The 18,222-nt window shown below is 36.0% G+C and overlaps 2 protein-coding genes across 3 annotated transcripts; both read left to right on the plus strand.

The window, feature by feature from the left end:
- Nucleotides 1-2,222: 2,222 nt before the first annotated feature.
- LOC131438903 (uncharacterized) lies at nt 2,223-3,711 on the plus strand. Of its 2 annotated transcripts, XM_058609297.1 has the most exons (3): nt 2,223-2,425; nt 2,485-3,131; nt 3,200-3,711. In XM_058609297.1, exons 1-3 carry the CDS (start codon nt 2,392-2,394, stop codon nt 3,383-3,385), a joined length of 867 nt encoding a protein of 288 aa, XP_058465280.1. In that variant the 5' UTR covers nt 2,223-2,391; the 3' UTR covers nt 3,386-3,711. The 2 variants fall into 2 exon arrangements, with proteins under 2 accessions (XP_058465280.1, XP_058465281.1); XM_058609298.1 differs by having other exon boundaries at nt 2,485-3,711.
- A 7,266-nt stretch (nt 3,712-10,977) lies between these two features.
- Nucleotides 10,978-12,218, plus strand: LOC131437167 (probable prefoldin subunit 2). Its single transcript, XM_058606338.1, has 2 exons — nt 10,978-11,354; nt 11,540-12,218. Exons 1-2 carry the CDS (start codon nt 11,194-11,196, stop codon nt 11,847-11,849), a joined length of 471 nt encoding a protein of 156 aa, XP_058462321.1. The 5' UTR covers nt 10,978-11,193; the 3' UTR covers nt 11,850-12,218.
- The last annotated feature ends 6,004 nt before the right edge of the window (nt 12,219-18,222 follow it).

Here is an 18,222-nt window from a genome sequence, read left to right on the forward strand (position 1 = left end):
AAGGTTATATCTATGAAAAAATATCCCAAATAATGTGTATAATAATGTTAAATTTGATGCTGATTCCCACTTGTACGCGGCGGGCAGATTTCCCCCCAGACGGCTGGCTATGTCTGCCAGCCATTTTTGCCGGAATTCTGCCAGAATTCCGGCAAAAGTCTGGCAACAATGCAACAACCGTTTCCGGCAGAGAATTTCGCCTAGCGGTTATTAACGGTTCTGTTTCTGTCAGATTTTTGCCACACAAGATTGGCAGAACCGTTTTGAATCGGTTCTTCATTTTTAGCGTGTTGGTTTCATTTTTTTTATTAAAAAGTCATTTGAAAGGCAATAAATTATTGCCCTTCATAATAATAATTAAGAAAAAATATTATTGTCAATAACAGTGCTTCCTCACTCCCAAACATACCAATATTTCAATCTCATTTAACTCGTCTCAAAGTTCGTTTTTTGTATGCACATGCAGAATTGACGAACATCAAATGAAGTCGAATTAAAAAAAAAGAAAGAAGAAGGAAGAGAGAAATAAACATGACACATACGGCGAGATAATGACGCAATTTTGCCTGTACAATTTTGACAGCTGCCGGAATGCAGCCAGCCTTCTGAGGGTTACCAGAATTCCTCACAAACGGGTTAGACGGTGGAATAATTTCGTGTAGAAATGTTGTCTAACAGTGATTTTGCGTTTCCCATAATCTATGAAATCTATGAAATCTATGATGAAGCTGATTATATCAAGTCATTTGATTCAAATTTTCAAACCCCCGGATTATAAAGGGTGGCAACTAAAATTTTGAAATTTCTTTCTCAAGCTGTCAAAAATAGACAAACATACTCGAAGATGATGAGATTTTGATTGAAATTAAACATACATTGTCCATTGTTGAAAAAAATTAGTGAACATTTGAAAACGGTCCGTTTTCGGATGTTCGGCGAAGCTTCCGTTTGATGTCGGAACAGGAGCGTTGTACGGCCTTCATATCAACTTTGCGAATGCATCTCTTGATTCTTCTAATCAACTGTTTGCAATTCGTGGCTCTACAGTTATTTTTGTACACCAAGGAGCTCAAAACCCCGAAGAAATCTTCGATTGGGTGACACTGAGGCAGATTTGTCGGGTTGTGGTTTTTGGGTACAAATGAGATCGAATGGGTATTCAGGAACGATTGTGTTTTTTTGGCGTAATGCGATGACGTTTTATCCGGCCAAAACACTTTTTGTTCATCAGCAAGATGTTTTTGAAGGAACGGGATCAAAATTTTCTTCAAACATTCGTTCTGGTATACATCTTGATTGATTGCCAACCCAGATGGCTTGAACCATGGCTATGAAATACTTTTCTCGGAAATGGCAATGTACAGCATCACTTTCTGTTCAAACTTATGTTTAATTCTATATTTTATGTTCGGAGGTGCAATAAAACTATCCGTTGAATAGTATCGATCGTTTCTGCGAATCTGCGTCTTCGAAAGAGGAAAATAACTTTCGTCGTCCAAAACAAAACTTTTTCCGGAATAATTTTTAATCAACCAGTGGCATTGGGACTTCAGCGTTGAAATCTGTGCGTATATAGTATATTCCGGGGCTCATGTCTTCTTTCGGCACTTTATTCTGATTCTTTTCAACGTTTTGCAGATGTACTGGTGAGAACGGTTGAATTTTTTTGCGGCATCCCGTTGGCTCAGTGAATCCTTGTTGTTGAAGGCACGAGAAAGAGAACGAAGTCCTTTTGCGTCCATAATTTTGGCTGGTCTTCCACTACCTTCCTTACGAGCAGTTATTGGGCATCTTAGGATATTGTAAACTGTCGAAGCCGAAACATTTTTGCTTTTAAAATATTGTACCGTATGCTTTTTGCCGAGATTTCTGTGCAGTTTTTAGAACTATACAACGCGCTCGCGAAATACTTCTTGTTTCGACGGCATTTTGAGCAAAACTGAGCAAGCATAAACAAAACAGAAAATACTAGCAGAAAGAGGAGAGAGAGCGAGCTAATACATACGCACTCTTATTTTTCTCTGAGCTCATATGTTGCTAAGCATACAGGCCTCGAAAAAATTCTTAAATTCTGTATAAAATGTTCATTACGACCTAAGTAACAAATGTAAACAAACCGAGTTTTTTATTGCATTTTGTTAAGTTTGTTTTCATCTATGCACTACCCGAATGCCATTGTTCTACATATTATGGATTCGCTATAAAACCTGACAACACATATGACGTATGTCAAAGGCAAGTTAAATTACCGTCAAAGCTTTATACGTCAATTGGCAATGTTTTGTCCAATGTTAAAAAACATACACAAATCAAAATATTGGCACTTACGACAAAATATTTCTCTGAGTTTTTTCTTTTTAAAAAGTGAATTAAGTGAGACTGGCGGTAGAAATGGATGCATTAAATGGGTTTGAACTGCTATTAGGTATGTAAAAAACACAGAATGTTGTGTAAAAGAAATTAATGTATTTTTTTCGAAATTAGATGCCGCTATGTATTCTTCGTCAACCCAAAGCGGAAGGTCTCTGAACAAATCGGAAAAGGATCTAGTGCCAAGTGTTGTAGCTTTCTTCGAAGAAGTAGCTACCACTAATGTTTCTGGACAAAACTGGCTTTCTGGAACACAAACGGCCTATCCGATGCGTGATGTCTCCAACTTCTGTGGTAGACATGAAGATTCTTATTGGAGTAATAATATCACCATTAGCAATGTTATTGCCTCGACTCCAATCGGCAATCGAAACGAACGAACGAAATTAAATGTTTCCCTTGGCTTGTCATCGTCAGCTACGATATCTTGTGCTCCTTCCTTTAATGGAATCGAAAATATGTTCAACGAGCCACTGGATTTACGGACCGAACGAAAGATCGAACAAAAAAGAACTAATCCCACGTTCTTTGAGGCCTTAGATGTACGAGCCGAATGTAAATTATCCCAGTCGAAAAGCACTGTTGATTGTAGTGCAGAAGAAACTGGAAATTGTTCCGAAGATTCAGACTGGATTCCAGAAGGAGATGTTACATTGTTGAACGATTTTACTATTAACGAATGTTTCGAGAAATATCGTTACAATTTATCGGACGCCGATGAAAGTGAATATGACATTGACGAAAATATACCTACAACAGCTGTGCGACATTAACATTAACATTCAATAAATTATTATTTCTAAAATTGTTTACTTTTCTTGCTGCTTAGGTAATAAATTCACGCAGGCAGTATTCACGAGTTTATTCACTACCCGACATATGGAAGTCGATAGTGTGCATGCAGCTATTGAACGAGCACCATTATAAATATCGAAACCCCCCGAGAATGGGAGCTGCTCATATCAGGTATCCGAAGAACAAAACCAATCCAAGTGATACCAATGAATTTGAATGATTTTTTGGATATAAAAAATTTAGAAGAACGATATACTATTCCAAAAACTACAATGTATGGAGTAAATTTTAAATTCAAAAGTGCAATGGTATTTGCATATAACTCCAAACTCCTGCGGTTCAAATACGTTATCAGTTATTCAAATTTTTCATACATCTAAATTAAAACCGAAAGGGAAATTGATGAGGCCTATCGAGACCAGTTTGATTCCACTATCTACAGCGAAGTTGAACGATTTAAAAAAAACTATTACATTATTACATTTCTTCGATGTTTGACTCCTGCAAAGAAATGACGAAACCCGAATAGAAATATACCGGACGATTATGAGGCTGACATATACGATTGTGTCATTGATGACTAAGAAAAGAAATTAAAATTATTAATAAAATGACACTGCGTTTTGCTTTATTAATTAATTTCAATTATCATCTAAAACTCGATTACATCCTTTGGTGCTAATTCTATGCAAAACACAATAACGAACTGTATACTTGGTATGTAACATACTTTTCGATTAAAAATGTTATAAGAGTTTCATTTGATGTTCCTGAAGCATATGAAAACGACAAAAGAACATTGAAATTTTTCCAAAACGACATAACAAACAGAAGCAAAACGACCTATGTACCCAATCAAACATAAATAACGACGTATCACACTGTCCAATGTACACGATCCAATTTCAAAACGACTTAAGTGTCTTTTTCGCTCAAAAGTCCTTTTTGTGGCTAAAAGTTGCTAGTGTGTCCTTATGATATGATGCGTGCTCACAAATTGAAAAATTTAGTGAAGAGAACAGAATAATTTACTTTTGTATTTTTGAATACGATTTAAAATTCAACTACCATTTTTCAACATCGCTTTTCTCGGTTCAGCTGAAAAGTCACATACGTCGTTTTGAACATTTTATGTAGAATTTTAGTTTTTGTTTGGTTTTTCTCGTCATAAATATTGAATATTGAGCTCGCATAGGAGCATTTCTAGTACGCAGCAGACATGCCAAAAAAACGGATCCGTTCTGAACGGTACTCACCTTCACTCATGAGCACATCACCAGGAGCAGAGCTTAAAATTGTCACCCATTCTCAATGGAAGAAACCATTCCAACAACCTTACTTTGCATTTCCATAAACTACTACTCTTTTGTTTAACTAACCAATCTTCCAACAGATTGATTGAGTCCTTCACCGGGACACTTGGGAATAAGGAGGCTATATCGGAAGATACCATTATTTCGTCATCTTCGATTTCACCTGAGTTCAGAAGTTGAGTAGCGAATTCTTGTGTACTGGGAATGGATCTACTAAAAAACTTTTTCGGCATATTTTTGAATTCTTCCACTAGCCATTTGGAGATTTTTTGGGTAGGGGCTCCTACTGAAGAGATGATTTCCCTTATTTCATTCCCAGGTTTATGGACTTTAGGTAATCCTTTGATTTTTGGTAATGAAGGGTTAGGAACTTTGAGGCGGCTGAGATTGATATCGAAGTTAGGGTTACATTCTATGAGAGTTTTATCTATTTTTTTGATAATTTCTGGAAGGGGGTCGGATCTTTGTTTCCTATATGGTCCGTCATTAATTTTTTGGATGATTATATTGTCATAATCATCCTTATCTATAATAACAACTTTGTTTCCTTTGTCAGCTTTAACATAAAAAACTGGCTTTTCCCGCAATTGTTTAACTAGCTCTTTTTCATTTTTAGTTTGTTCATTTCTCAATGGAGTATTTTTAATGACTTCAGCTACAATAGTCCTGGCGTCATTTATTTTCGAAAAAGGAAGGTTACAGCTATCTAGACCTGTTTCAACGTCTATAATAACCTGTTCGAGATTAACTTTGGAAGAAATGGCATAATTTAACCCCAAGTTGAGAAGATTTGTTTGTTCGTGTGTGAAATTTTGTGATGAACGATTAACTAGGAAGTTTTCTGAAAACTGTACCGAAGGTTTTGGAGGATGGACCATACGGTTTTGGGAAAGTAAATTTACAAATTTTTTGTTGAGTAGAGTTCGTTTGCGTTCTGATTCACAGTGCTCAGCGAACTTTACTTTGGCTAGAAAAATTTCGAAACCATGGGGGTATTGTTTTGCTAGTTTTAAATGGAGATTATAACATTCCAAGGTTTTTACACTTTGGATGCTATACAACTTTTTTAAATTTTCTTTTAAAATTTCCCTCTGAATTTTTAATTTTATTTTTATTTTTTTTTTTATGTTAGAGAAAGATTTCCTACCCCGTATTTTACAGCATGTCGGAATAATTCCAAAGCTCTTGCACCTTTCCAAAAATGCAATATCTTTCGATAATCCCGCAATTTTCTTTCTTAACTTTAAAAACCTATTTAACTCACTAGGCTTGGTAGCCATTTTCATTAACTTTTCGTTTGAGTGTTTGAACAGAATGATTTTACAAGGATAAATTTTTTAAATATTACCATTTAATTCTGTTATAAGTATATCACGTCACTATACAAATTCACTATGTATCTCACGACACTATAAATCTTGTATAATAAACGTCACATCACATATGTTATTAGAGAAAGATTTCCTATAACTCGCTCTGTATTGGTTGGCTTCCTATATATTTCGAAAGATAAAGTTTTCGCCTCCCGTATAATAAGAACATCTAAGAAAGGTAAACTGTTGTTTGTCTCCCTCTCGCAGGTGAATTTTATGTTCCTATGTAAATTGTTGATTGTATCCAAAAAATTTTCCAAATCGTTACGTTTGATGATGCAAAATATATCATCAACGTATCTCCACCAGCGATTAGGTAGTAATCCTTGTTTATTTAAAAGTTCTTCGAGGTTTGCCATAAATAATTCGCATGAAAATGGGGAGAGCGGATTACCCATTGGGGCCCCTTGTAATTGTTTATAAAATTCCCCTCTGAATTTGAAATAATTTACATCCATGCAAAGCCGGGTTAGAGTAAGGTAAGACTTCAACTCTAACATGGCATATCCACTTAAATCAAAATTAAAACCCTTTGGCTTGGATTTAGTGTTCAGTAGTACTAGCAACCAGTTGAAAACTTTACTAGGATCTACTAAAGATCCTACTGACAAATTGAAAAAATCGGGGGTATAATTTCATGTTCTCATTGTGATAAATTATACATTGGACAAACAAAGAGATCATTCGATATCCGTTTCAAGGAACACATAGCGGAAATAGGGAAAGCATCCAAGGATCTGGAACGGGGTTTATCACACCATTTCAAGTTTTCCGAAAACCATGATTTCACTACAAATGACATAAAAATTTTAAGACGAATTTCCAACCCATGGAAATTAGATTCGGCAGAAAGTCTGGAAATTTTCAAACTTAATTCCACTTCTTTACTAAACAGTGACCAAGGAAATAGGTCTTCCTGGCTCTTTAAGTTACTACCTACACACAGGGGACAGACAAACATAGAAAACACTTAATCTCTCCCTACCCTAAACAAATTAGATAATTTTTTCGAGGTGTTTATACCTGTTGTAGGAATCTACCTACTTCCGTTTCATATAAAAGGAACAACATTGCAGCATTCTTTCAATAACTAAACAAAACTATCACACTGAAGATGAATATAAATTGTATTCGAAATGTGCATATGTGATGAGACTTTATTATACAAGATTTATAGTGTCGTGAGATACATAGTGAATTTGTATAGTGACGTGATATACTTATAACAGAATTAAATGGTAATATTTAAAAAATTTATCCTTGTAACATTTTATTGTCTCATCCGTAAATGACCGACACCAGTCCAAACGAAGAGAGACTACTCGGAAAAACACTCGGCTCCGGTGTTTAACGAAACTGAAAACACGCGGTTTCGGTGTATGCCGAAGCTTGAAACACCAGTGCCGAAAATTAAACAGCGCCACGAGCACCGTGGCTTCAGATATTGCGTTTCGTGTTTCTCTTTGTGCACTGGCACACAATGGCATTTTCAATACACGCGGTGGCGGTGGTTATATGAAGCACGCGGTGCAGTGCAGTCACAAACGAATTTCCAGACATGACAGTTACGATCTTTTTTTGGCGCACATCTACGGTCCTCCGTGAAACTGGCACCAATGGTGATAAATTGGTTGCACTGCTGAGTTCCCATCATCGCATTCATAATGCAAATGTCAAACCGTGAGAACCCTTTCGATACGTTAGATCATTTGTATATATTGAGATTTCATGGCACACTTTGGTCGAAATGATAACAATGCAATTAATCTCGCGCTTCACCAAGCGGTGAGTGCAGTCATTTTAGAAGGTACCGGGAACGGACCAGATTTTTCATTAATATTTGTAAGCACATACATGTCTTTATTATTTATCTTTGGTGCAGTGTTTGGAGATGCCTGGTACGCAGACTGCCAAAATTTCACCTGGCATATCTGCCAGAAGGTTGAACAGTTGTTTTAACTCCTTCGCTGTCTGTTTTATTAAAATTAATTAGCATTAGAGCCACAAGAAAGATTAATCGGCTGGTGGATTGAGATCAATTGCAGTTTCAACTGGTAAAATTCTTTAGAGACAAGTGTTATTTCATTGTTCGTTGAAAGCATCAACAAATGTATATCTGTCAAAGACGACCAACTTTTTATAATGGACGATGTACGATTTTTTGTAATAGTTTATTTTTATAGTTTAAATCTACAATGTTCCGAAAAAAGCACGAGGTTTTGAAGACCAAAGCGTAGATTAATACAAAAATTGAATGAAAAGGAAACATACTAAGCACAAAAGAACCATTATGTCAAATAAATAGCACACGTCCAAAAAAATCTGTGAAAGTTGTAGCCGATGATAGATCATATACGCATTATAAAAAAGAGGTCATTATGATTGAAATTTACTTATTAACTATTCTGCTAATAGCAATTTGTCATTGTAACGGGCAACGAACGGTAGTGGGGCGGGAGCCTGTACGAGGGTTGGCAAAAGTGACATGAGGAAATGAAGAGTTGGTTAGTTTTGCATACTGGCATTTAGGAAGGTGAGCGGTAGTGAGGCGAAGGTTGGATTATTGGCTGGCGAGAATAAATAGAATCGTCGTTGGCATGAATCAATGAAGAGAGTGACAGACTTGCATGCAGAAACATAAGGTTAGTGAACGGTACAGAGGAGGATGTTAGAGAATAAGTAATAAATAGGAATGAAAATGAGTAGAAATGCTTGTTAGGATTTGATAATAGTAAGAAGAACAAGAAGAAGTTAAGGAAACGAAATAGTAGAGAGAAAGAGAAGATGGAGTGTCAGGGGACGGCATGTAGGTTTGAATACGTTATCATGTACCAGTATCGTAACACATTTTTATTTGAGTTGGTGCACATTGCCCTTAGTGTTTGCGTTTTGGTCCACTTTTGGTAGTTACGCTCTACCCACAGCTAAACATTGTAACAAGGGCTAGAAAGACGAACTCAAGCGCACTTCAAGTACATGTTTGGATGAATCCATTATTATACGCCAGAGAACAGAATGATTACCCGACAATAGACTGAAGTCACCACGTATGATTTGAAGCGGCACTCTTGTTGTGAATCATCAATATACTGCTTGCAATGGTTGAAAATTGGAGTCAATATTACTTTCTCTAACAGTTTAGGGATAGCACTTATGCAAATAATGCCTTAGTAATTGTTATTATCAACCTTCGTGTAGAATACAAAACATAAATGAAGCTTTCCACAAATCGGAGGATACTCATAGGGTAACGGAGGTTTTTTGACCCAGCGCAAGAGGTGGGCATTGCGCGATTATAAGTGTTACAAACTACTCCTCTCCATTGTCATTCCTTACCAGCAACGGTCACCCGATATAATGTGTAAATCGTATTTTGGTCCAATAACATATGATGTTTTTATCACGAAATATCCAAGCTGTTTTAAGTTCTAGACAGTTCTCTCTTAGTGTCAATGATTTGCAAATGTAAAGCTGCACTTCGAAGAAATTATTCCCACTTTTGGATGTATTTTCCACATTCATGTTATGACTGACGTTCGTCAGTCAAATTAAATTGTCCCTTAAGCAATATATCGGTATTATTAAGATAAGGTTCATAAAATGATAGCTAACAAATTTGAATGTAATATCTGAACATATCAAAAGCAATGTTCAAATTGATGACGTTTCTTTATCAGACTATTTGTTGAACAAGATTAAATAAAATTTCCCATGAGTAGCCATAGTGGCGTCTATCGAAATATGCGATTATGATTGATTCACTCATTCCGAACTGATACCGTGTCCTATTAATCTCTTATCTACACAATCGAAAGTAAGTATGCTTATGAAAACGCTTATTTATTTAGCTATTCATTGCATGCTATCATTGGCACGTTCGTTTGTTACACACAGATAACAAGATAACAGCTAAGGTCCCCAATACAAACATGAGATTTAGATAATCAATTCCAATTTGAGCTGCCACGCAATGACAAGACGAAATAACTGGATAGAGATAATCAATTATATTTTTTAACGGAAAATTGATTGGGGTTGCTACAAATAAATTACGTACAAAACCAGTGAATATTATTTTGTAGATTAATTTGAGACTCATTGAGCGCTCACGTTTCCTTTATATTTTCATTATTAAGATTCTAATGTATAACTTTGATGTCCTCATACATTCCTATAGCAGAACTTGTTACACTGAAAACACTCAGTTCTGTATCATATGTACTAATAAACGCCTCAAACAAATACTAGTGGAGAGATTTATTGAAAATGTTTTGTTAGATTCATGAGGAGTACTCAGATTCGTTCACAGGGCGACACAATTTTCTCCATCATTTCAGAAGAGATTCCCACTTGTCAGATGACAAAAATTGAGCAAACTAGAACGGCAAAACAATGACGACTAGTGATTAAATATGAAAGAAACAGGTAATGGCTTTTCTATTCAGGTAACTCCGGTGGATTGCTCTATTTCTGGAAAGCGGCTAGTTGCTGATCAATCGGTTGAATCCCCAGTATATTGCCGGTAAACGGAAGGATAACTTTGCAGTTGAAGTACCACTGTAGCATAAACAATGAAAACAGGAATACATCTGCAAATTGAAAATAATTACTTTAATCATTGTTTTATTACTATTACCCATTTGTAATGGTTATTGATTCGAACAAATACATACGAATTGTTACTCGCTCCCAACTTTCGACCATATACAGTTCGGTGATCATTAGATACCGAAACCACCAGTAGTTTATGAAATTCAATACCTTGTCCAGTAGTTGAATCATTGTATTTCTCAGAACGAAAAACTCACAAACAATCGAGTAATGTTAAAATTGTGGAACTCGTTTTCTGTGCCTATGTCACGCGACCTATCGATGGTAGAGCTTAGTATTTATAGTGATTCAGTTCCCAACTAACTAAACAACGTTGATTTCAATTAAACTACCAATTATTGACTACCTTCGATGTTCGATAGCGGTATGTTTTCGTTCTGTAAACTATAGTAGTAGAAGGAATATAAAAAAAACGAGAAATCACGAGAGAAAACTCATACAACTTTCTGTAAATCTAGTACTGCTTCATTCTTTGAGCACACGAATCCAAATGTCAAAATTGAGCAACATCAGCTGTCCACTTGACGTTTCGTAAATTTTCTCGCACACCGCACATAAAAAAAAACAGAAAAGTGTATATTGCTACGATTGGTTTTCTCGGTCTTCTCCGTTTGCTCTCCTACGAAATCTATTTTCATTATTTTGTTTGTTTCCGGCAGTGAAACGAGCGTGGACTTATCATCCGCTCTCCGTACTGTGATCTCCTTTGGTGAACCTTTTGCAAAGCGGCCATGGCATCGGCACAACAAACCTCCAGCAGTAGCAGCAGTGCAAAGTCGAAAGATAAAAAGTCCCAGGAGGAGATTTATGCCGAGTTCCAGCAGCTGCGAAACCAACAGCGAAATTTGATCAATAATCTGAACACACTCGAATTGGATCTCAAAGAACACAAGTGAGTTCGGTGGGAAATTTCCGTTTTGAACTATTTGCATTCGAACCAATAGCGTTGTGTTGCAGTAACTGTAATCAGTGCTCTCGCATAACCTCAAACCGTGCCAATGCCAAGTTATTTTTATGCCCAATTTGTTTCCATTTTTGGAAAACCATTCAAAATGCATTTTATTATTTTTCTTACAGAACAGTAATCGACACACTAAAGACGGTAGAATCTGGCCGGAAGTGCTTCCGCTTGATCGGTGGTGTGCTGTGTGAACAAACTGTCGAAGTTGTGCTACCGCAGTTGGTTCAAAATAAGGAACAGCTGGAGAAACTTATCGAAAACGGCAAAGATCAAATCACCAAGAAAGGCATCGAAATCAACCAGTATAAGGACGAGCATAATATTAAGGTTCGTGGACAGGATACGGCACCCGCAGCGAGCAGCGAAAAAGAAAACACCGACGATAAATCGTCCGGGAATCGGAACGTGCTGGTAGGAAACCTCTAAACTTCTGACAGTATCTAACCAAAACACTTCGTTTGGTGCAGATCAGCTGATGGAATGAATCAGTCAGCTGGAATGCGTTTTTCTTTTGTTTCGATTGTGAAATTTACTTCCTGAGAAATGTGAACTACGGTTTGCACTGGCCGAAGAGGTAACAACGACGAACAAAGTGGAACCAGATCACATTCAATAGTCCCGTTCCCAATAATTTATCGTAGCTTCTAATCATGTAGAATGTAACATTTCTATGTACTGCGCCGCAATCATTATCCTCTTCTTATTAAAATTAGTCGACGAAAAAATAGTTATTTTATTGCCACTATCATTTCTGTTCACTGTTGCTTAAAAAATTGAATATAAGATTACATAGTAGACCTTCATTTCGTTACGGATCCATTGTGAATATCACTTTCTGATACTATTGTATATATCCTCGTGTTGAATAGGAATATGATGTTCACGATATTATTACTGAACAAAACAAACTTATTTTTTACATTTCGTCTTAGACTCGTTAGTGGATAACAGTTTATGATGAACTTGTTATGCCAAATAGCATATCAACACAATTGGATCAAATAGTAGTATTAATTGTCTAATCGAGGAAATCGTTATTCAAAATTGAAATTTGACCTACAAAATTCGACAAAAAATTATCGGTTTGAGGAAAGCCAGGGTAAAAAATAAACGATATATTAATTACAATAATCGGTTTGGAAAACGTTCCTTGCTTAATTGAATGCGAGAAGCTGCGCGATTAACACTATACAAGTGTTTTCGTTATTCTGTCAATACCATGAACTTTCTGGTAGAAATGTCACAATCATTGTCGGCAATGAATTTCGCCTAGTGGTTATCACCGATTAGTTTCTTGTTTTTCACTCACGTAAATCATCAAAGCTACTTTAAGAGCTACAAAAAAATTAGCCTGGTGAGATTCAGATCGAACAAATCGGAATCTCACCAACGGAAAAAATATTAACATTTGTTTATAAAATAGAATTTAGGCGAAATGATCAACCATGATCTTAGCCAGCAATCCCCTAAGAAGACAACAGCAAAAGAAACGGAAAATTCGTCCTTTCGAAAGGTTTGGATTTAAATACAACTTTACTGCAAAGAAGATTCTAGTACTTCAGCATACACTGAAAAGAAATTTTGGTATGATTACAGTACCGATATCCCACGATGTAGAATTAGCATTGGTGACGAAATAGGACGATTTTGGCTGTGTAACTTCCTTACGAAATTAAGGTCTGAGGACAGAGGGCCACGTGTTGAGTTTTAAATCGACCACGTGGCTCGCTCAATTCCCTTTGCGCATCGTATTTCTCTTGTACTCTCTCGTACCCGCATAGCGTTTTGGCTACCTGGGCAGCCATGGGGACCAGACGGTTACCAAAATTGATTCAGTGACGGTTGTCAAATCCAATTTGACAAAAAAAAGTCGCCTGCGTCTCAGTTAGCCGAGCGTTTTCATCTTGTCATCTTCGCCGAAAATGTCATAGATTTCAATGTGGAAAAATTCTGGTGGATACGGTTGTATCGTTTGAGTTGTATATCAGGCAGCGGTGAGGCAGTCGATCACCAGAATGTCTGCCAGCCATATTTTTCCAGCTGGCAGCGTTTAGTCAGCCATCTGGCAGCCATGCGTATGCGGGTATATGAGCAAACTGTACCGGGTTGCCAGCATACATTTTATTATTTTGATGAGAAGTTTAATCTATCGTTTGGGTTGGACATTACTTGGTTCCAATGAACAATGAAAAAATATTCAACTTTCACAAAGATTGAATGTCTGTGTGTTTGGCAGCCTTGTCGAGCCAATTTTATTTCTCTCTCCTTTTTCAGATTGCTATCAGAAAACCAAAGCGAAAAAAAATGGTGGATGCATTGAAACTGACTTTGTTTCACAGAAAAATACAAGACTTTATTTTTATCGCGATAACATATATGTTTTTATGTACTAATCGCATCTAAACTAAATTATATAGACTTTGTCACGGTAGAATTAGAGGTATGCATTTCCGAGCGTTCCAATTTTCAGCAGTTCTTCAGTCAGAAAAAAAATACAACACGACCGCTAAACTCAATGAATCATTATGAAAATTTCACAGAATATTCTCAACTAAATTTCGAAGACATTGTCAGGTGGGTTTTTCTATATTCTGCACCGTTTCCAAGAAAATTTAATTTGAAACGGGAAAATAGCAAAAAACCTACCTCTTTACGGTACTGTCCTCAGCCCTTAAGTATTGCGCCAAGATCAACGCAAGTAAACATCGAAACAAAGCATGCCTCAAAATTTTATTTCAGATGTTTTTCAAAGAAGGGCGAATCTTACAAAAGTAAACAAATCGAGTATCTCTCTTCTATCAATAAATGCTCAAAATCCTACAATTCTGTCTAAAAATTCGGATTCTACAAAAATCTCAATCTTGGACTATCCCCACCGGAGCGTGAGTAAAAGTTATTTAGCAACGATGATCATAACAAGATTCTACACGGGCAGTTGCTAAACTGGTTGAGAAATAGATACACCCAGAAAAATATATGGAATATTCAAAAAAATGCCCATAAAACCAAACATATTTCTATATTGTTTCATTGCTTACTATACTTACACATAATGCATGACATATCGATTCAACAAAAAACATGGTTGAATCTAACAAAAATGACTGCTTGATACTACCATGAATATCTATGTTGAATCACCCAACAAATCGTAAGGACAACATTCTCTGATTTGAAAAATAAATTTTCGAAAATATAATACAGTTGATTTGAAAATGTTCTTGCGAAAACAAATGGTTATACATTACTGAATGAAACAGCGATTTAGTTGAAAATAAAATATTTTAGTCAAAGTTGGTTTCTTTTTTATTTTTTTAAAAACAAATTTAAATTTTTTTGAATATTTATTCAATAAATAAACTTAAAAACATATTCATCTGCTTACTGTTCTTTAAATTGTCTATTTGTGCCAAGAAGATCGATGTAGCAATGTAGTGACGAAGAAATTATTACCTTGAATCTTCTGCTACAATTGGACACTGTGCAGATATATACTTCGACCAGTTCATGGAATCGGCGAAGATGACTAATAAACAGTAGAGGACAGCTCGTTTTCGATTGACAAAATTCATCGAAACAAGTGAACTTCGTGCTTACTGAAGTTTACGCAGAGTCGCAGCTAGTGTAAAAACCTGAGGTCTACTCTCGAACACAATTGAAGCATTCGCAATAACAAAAACCTAGGACAGGACCAGACAACTGGCTTCCTTCTCCAGAAAAATATGTTTCTTCTTATTCCGGTTGCTCTCTGTTATAAATAACACATTCCTCGCGATCGCTGTTGCCAGTAGATATAATTATTCATTCTGAAAAGCTTCTCCTCTTATAACATGCGATAAATTTATCGTTTAAAAACACTTAGACAAATGTTATATCCGTCAAAAATATAGCTTTGAATTCATTTCGATCAGATGCTTGTTTTAAAGAAAACGTTTAGTTGTAACAGTTTAATAAAAAAATTCTAAAACACTTTTTTGGGTAATTAGTTTTTGCAACTTTATTAACTAAAGTATCCGAAATATTCAATTTGAGCAAAATACTAACAAATAGAAATATCAAAAGATTTGATGCTATTCTCAAGTACAACCAAAATAATCAATATTCTCCTCCATATCACACTTCGTGATTTCAGGCTTTCTCTTTGTATCTTCCAGTGATTGTTGAATGTACTCGTATACTTTCCACATTGACAGGATTTAAAAACAAATTGAACTTAATTCCTTGTGAAATTAATAATTTTGAAAAGCTGATCGGAAAAAAACAAAATATGCAATATGCAACACATTTTCTACCAGCCTGTAGTAATATAAATTTCATCAACTTGTACTCAGTTCGCTTTCTCATCTCATCCAAGTCAGTTGATAAAACAAAATCGCTTTCGTTCAGGACAGAAGAAACCAAGTACAGTATTGTGTAGTGAACAATAGAACGACCTCGAATTGAGTGAACCAAACGAACAAATGCTACCGCCGCTACGAAAAAATACAATTGTAGTTGATTTCAGGCAGTTCAAAATTTGACCTTCGATACGAGAACTTGAAGGTTTGTTTAAGGAGCAAATGCATCTCGACATCAAACGTGTGCATTTACTTCAATGCAATAAGACCAATAATGTTGTTTATATCCAATTTAATAAAGAGTTGGATGCAATTCAATTCACGAAAGACAATAACAATGTGCACTATGTGGAGCACGATAACATTAAGCACAACATTCCAGTATATATGGATGATAGTGCTATAGAAGTGCGTGTGCATGATCTTCACTCAAGCGTCACCGATTATTATATTCGCAAAACTATGTCCCAATACGGAGAGATTCTCTCTGTCGAAAAAGAAAAGTGGAAGAATTTTTTCCCTGGTATTCTAAATGGCGTACGTGTATTACGCATACACTTGAAGAAGCCTATACCTTCTTATGTGATTTTCGGTCAAGATACAAGAATTCCGTGCAAATCACTTGTTACCTATGACAATCAGATGGCCACATGTTAATATTGTCAAAAAGCTGTTCACTACGGTAAGCCATGTGATAAACTGGACAAGGAGACAACTACACCAAAGGACAACGGTGCTTCCTTCACATCAACCTCAAGCAACCCCAGTACACCTGTAACCGTCACCAACAACAGTGAAGAAACCATCCAACGTATCCTCTATAGAACCATAAATGAAATAAACATAGATTTCCCAGTGTAATAGTAATGTAGTTGAACAACCCGTGACAGCAAAAGCACCGTCTGGTGGAGAATGGGTGCGTAAATGTGCCCGCAAATATTGTTCAACATTTATAGCATTCCCTGCTCTTTTTAATAGCAAATGGCATTGTCATGGACACAGATATGATTTGTTTTGTTTCTTTTCAGAATGTAAATACGAATGGAACGATTGATCAAAGAATGGTGACCGCAGTCTCAGTGCTAAGCTTGTAATAATTTCTCTACGCTTGTGGAAAGGGAAAGTAATCAGCTGGAAAATACAATTACAATTTAAACTAAAATAGATATGATATGATATTAATTGCAATACCATAGAGTGCTTTTCGGGAAGATTTGACTTGATCTAATTGAGAAGCCCTCTTCTCAATAAGTTCAAGGTACAACATTTCGTTGTCTAATTATTCTTCTGTATTGACAGCCAAATAAAATTTTTTTATGTGATAAGCCAGTTATTGTATTTCAATTTTGTTTGCTTCGTGATTATATTGCACTTCAAATCAACTCTCAATCATTTGTTATAAGTTATTAAAAGATTTATAATTCTATTTTCTGTGTGATTTTGAAGAAACATCACAAGTAACAAATTTCCAGTCTAATGAAAATATTGTTATAACAGCTTTTTTTAAATTTACGAGGGTGTGAAAATTTATCCAAGGGAGGTTAATTTATAATTCAATTCCAAGAGCTGTTGAGCCATGAACACGTATCGTGTAGGTGTCGTGATCGTTTTTAATTGAACTTATTGTTAAATTCTCGGTGTTTCTTTTACCGTGTAATTCTATTTCATCTTCTGATTCATGATTCTGATCGTTCTAATTTCCTGAATCATCCCAAACAATTTCACCTGCTATTTCCAACTCACATCTATCGATCACAATGCTTTCTGTTTCCATCGCCTCTTCTGAAGAAAGGCTTTCGGTTGTTAAATTTTCTTCGTATGGAGGGGTTGAATTTTCTCGTATGAAGGGGAGGGCAGATTTCTTCAATGTATCATTAGTATAAAATTATTGAAAAATGATATACTTCAATTTTAATCTCGTGTTCTCACCCTTGGCTTCTATTGAGATAATTTTTGAAATCATTTTCGGTAAAGTGAGCGGAACACACATAGTCCTCATTCGTCAACTGGGAGACTCCACATAACTTTTTCCATGCCTCTATATTGCGTGTCCTTTAGACCCAAAATTTTATTAACATGAAATCCTATAGATAAACATTACCTTACTTGTTCTTTATCAGCACTTTAAAAAACGAAATTCGCGACGGCCCAGTTGAAATATCCCCACAATTTCGCACAGCACATCTTCGGTAGACAATTTTGGAAAATCGACACCCGACGTATTTTTTGTTGATTACAATTTATCAGATTGTCATAGCTATAATCATAGTAGACGCATGGATATGTAAGACTTAAGGCAAAGAATGCGCACGGTGCATCATTATTAACGCACCCATTTGCCGCCTTCAGAAAATGATTGCGCTGATTCAGTGTCATCAGCACTTCCTCATTATGAGGCCTCTAGGTTTATTTTCTTTATGATAGAACAAAGTACACAAAGTACTGCAGTTAACAACTTACCA

The sequence above is a fragment of the Malaya genurostris genome, chromosome 3, assembly GCF_030247185.1.
Source record: "Malaya genurostris strain Urasoe2022 chromosome 3, Malgen_1.1, whole genome shotgun sequence".
Lineage (NCBI taxonomy): Eukaryota > Metazoa > Arthropoda > Insecta > Diptera > Culicidae > Malaya > Malaya genurostris.